At 33.4% G+C, this 3,681-nt stretch overlaps 1 protein-coding gene across 1 annotated transcript; it reads left to right on the forward strand.

Moving 5' to 3' along the window:
• The first annotated feature begins 3,127 nt into the window (after positions 1–3,127).
• On the forward strand, positions 3,128–3,481 carry LOC140976236 (cysteine proteinase inhibitor 5-like). The gene has a single exon (XM_073440267.1). The coding sequence runs from the start codon at positions 3,128–3,130 to the stop codon at positions 3,479–3,481; it is 354 nt and encodes a 117-aa protein (XP_073296368.1).
• The last annotated feature ends 200 nt before the right edge of the window (positions 3,482–3,681 follow it).

Below are 3,681 nucleotides of genomic sequence, written 5' to 3' on the forward strand. Positions count from 1 at the left end.
CAAGTGTTGAATTAATTAAACACTAGTGGGCCTAGTAGAGTCCAAATAATTAAATTAATTCAACTGTTGAATTAATTAAATAACATTGGGCCTTGTAGAGCCCAATTGGAAATAATTATTTAACTAGTGGGCTTGAGTAAAATCAAGTAAAGTTTAATTGGGCTCAAATATGTTTGAGACAATTTAAAAGTCCATGGGCACTTTGTAAATGTTACAAGCCCACTTGATATGCATGCTAGGGAGGTGAAGAGTTGGGGAATACTTTTGATTAAAATATTGCATGGCACGCAAAAAGTAGTCTCAACTTTTTCAAGCACCAAGACAACTCATTCTCTCCCATTACAATCTCTTGGCCGAAATATTGCAATAATATTCTCTCCATTTTTCTCTCATTCTTGTCCTTCAATTGTTGGAGTAACACTTCACTTCTCAAAGAAAAATCTTCATATTTTTCTAGTGCAAAATATGAGGGGATCTTCCTAGTTGGTGGTGGGCTTGATTTTTGAACAAGGAGTGTTCAGAGGAAGCTTGTAGAAGTTCATCCTTTCAAGAGCCATGTTGTTTACAACTTGGTTGGAGCCATCATCAATCCATTGTGATTGATAGGTAACGATTTCTCAACACCCTATGAATGTCATAGTTGTGTTTTTGTATTTGCTACATCAAGAAATAATGGTGGCCGAAATTTTTGCCTCAAAATTCGATTTTTAAAACTTCTGTTGCGCATTCGGGCAACGTAACCGATCCTCTTTCACTCTGGCTTGTACGAAATCTCCTTCTTTCTTCCTTGCTTGCTCGGCCGAAAATTGGGAGAGTGAGGGGAAGGGAAAACCGAAATTTTGGCTTGATTTTTGGGATGGTATGGCAATGCATGAGATCACATATTTATTGGAGGAAACTTGCCCCTTTGCCTTCCCCATGGCTGTCCACCTTGCTCCCTTGGTGGCCAAGAAAATGATTAATGATGGTCAAAGGTAAGCCAAGCACCAAGAGTCACATTCCTGCATAATAAAGGTGTCCCAGCCCTTAGTTCCTCCCGCAGATCCTTCATGGGTTAACTCAAAGGTTATTTCCTGCACATTTAACTTGTCCAAACTCTTGGCTCAACTTATAGCTCCCTTTTTGGTCTTGTTAGGACAAGCTTGGTTGAGCTGCTTTGAGCTGACAGATCGGGTTCTTGAGCTGGGGTTTTACTCTTCCAGTGACAATACTTTGATAGATGCGGTTACTTGCAGCTTGGCCTCTCGTTGAGTTAATTTTCGAGCTTTGAAGCTATTTCTTCGAGTTACGTTAGCTGAAATCTAAGTTAATATTCAAGTTATCTAGTTGGAACGAAAATTTTAGAGCTTAGTTTGAGTTAAACTTCAAGTTCGTATTACTTACTAGATTCGCCTTGGATCGTAAAATCTCGGGTTCTCACACTCATTTTGTTTGAGAAGATTGCTTAATTAATGTATATATATTGTGAAAGAGTATGAGCGATTTTATTAAAATCCCTAGAATAAAGTTTTAGTTACTGAAGTGCTGAGAAGTTGTGCAAGTTTGTATTGTTGCTTGTTCAAGGTTAAATTACGTAAACTTTAAGAAAAATATTCGTTACAACACATGGTCTAGTAGATAGAGAATTATATATTTTTAGTTCAAATATATAATAACAAGATATTATTAAATCATTTTAGAAAAACTCATTAGTTTATTAATATATGTTAAGGAACGAACTGAAACCAGTGATCGACTCAGAAAATGATTTGGATGCGAATTCAATATTACGAAAACATTTTTAAAATAGTTTTTCTGATAACTTCTAACTTCTCAAATACCAAAATCTCCAGGACCTAATTGTAAAATTACACACCCTCAACTCTAAAAAAAAAAATCAGTTGAGGTGAAATTTGATAAACTCTTTTCTTTGTTTGACCCATGCACCTCTAGAATTCAAAGTTTGAGACGAGAGCTTAAATTCAAGGTTTCGAGCTTTAAACAAACATGTTTTATGCAAATCACAATGATTAAAATTTGATGATTAAACATAGATTGCGATTGAAATGAGGTTAATCAAATTGTGAACACCATTAAAAACAATAGAAGGTTTTTTGTGAGATGATCTTAAGGATTTTTATCAGTTAGACGAGTCAATCATTCCTACGTTTACAATAATAAACAATATTTTTGGCATAAAAAGTAATATTTTTCATTGGAGACATAAATAGCATCTCTATCTTGCAAAATTAACTTGTGAAATCATGTCACAAAAGTTTTTTTAATAACATCGAACCCTTTAATGATATATTTAAACAACTATTAAGAATATCCAAATTAAATAATTTCTTTAAATATCTTTTCTCCCATTAGTACAACTCATTAAGTAACAAATTTCTAGAACAAAATTTAATATATTAGACAAGCGCAAATTTAGTTTAGTTAGCTGAATTGTGCGATTGATACTTATTAGTAAAGTGTCGCTTTAATATTGTTCAATGTGAAGAAAAATAAACCAAAGTGTATGTGTGTGTGTGTGTGTGTGTGTGTGTGTGACAAAAAAAGACCCAGTAAGAATACTGATGTTTATTTCCACTAATACCAAATATAATTTATTTTCTATATTGAAATAAAGGACTAAAAATCATCTCCAAACCCAATTATTAACAACCTTTGAGATTAAGAAATTTTTAATTTTGTAAGCAAAAACATTGGGATTAACAAATCATATTTCAAGTTAATCAATTCAAGTAAATGAAGCTTTAGAAGAGACCACGTAACTAACACTTATTTGTGATTCCAAATTTATATGAACAAAGTCAACCACAAATGAGAGATTTTTTCCTTAGGGTAATATTGAAAGAAGCATGTAGTTAACATACTTTTTATTTATTACAAGAAATTTTGGTGAAAATTAAAAAGACACGTTGAAAAAGTTAAATATACGCTTTCTAAATAATCCCAACTCGATTTTATCTTTCTTAAAAAAAATTTGTAACAAGATTTTACTGAAGTAATGTTTGCTTAAACGTGTCAATATAACATCATAAAAGCAGGCTTTTTGATTGGGCTTTGTCACTATAAAAACCCGCCAATAATCACTACAGATTTCACAAGCAAATAAAATTGATCTGATCAAGAAAAGAAAATGGCACCCAAATTTCTCTCGTTGCTAGTATTCACCTTTTCAATTCTTCTTGCTTCCTCTTCGATCGAAGCCTCCATCGCCGGTTGGAACCCGATCAGTAACTTGACCGACCCAAAGGTGGTTGAGATAGGGAAATTTGCGGTGAAAGAGCACAATAAGCGGGTCAATGCCTTGTTAAGCTTTGTGTCGATAGTAAAAGGAGAAACTCAAATAGTTAATGGTATGAATTACAGGCTCGTCATCTCCGCCACGGATGCCCTCGTCGCAAATGTCGAAAGCAATTACCGTGTGGTTGTTTGGGACAAGCCTTGGAAGAAAGAGAGGGGACTCATTTCATTTGAGAAGATTTCTTAATTAATGTATATATATTGTGAAAGAGTTTGAGCGATTTTATTAAAATCCGTAGAATAAAGTTTTAGTTACTGAAGTGCTGAGAAGTTGTGCAATTTTATATTGTTTTATGTTCAAGGTTAAAGTACGTGAACTTTAAGAAATATATTCGTTACAACACATGGTCTAGTAGATAGAGAATTATATATTTTTAGTTTAAATAT

This window comes from Primulina huaijiensis, chromosome 1 (assembly GCF_012295235.1).
Source record: "Primulina huaijiensis isolate GDHJ02 chromosome 1, ASM1229523v2, whole genome shotgun sequence".
NCBI lineage: Eukaryota > Viridiplantae > Streptophyta > Magnoliopsida > Lamiales > Gesneriaceae > Primulina > Primulina huaijiensis.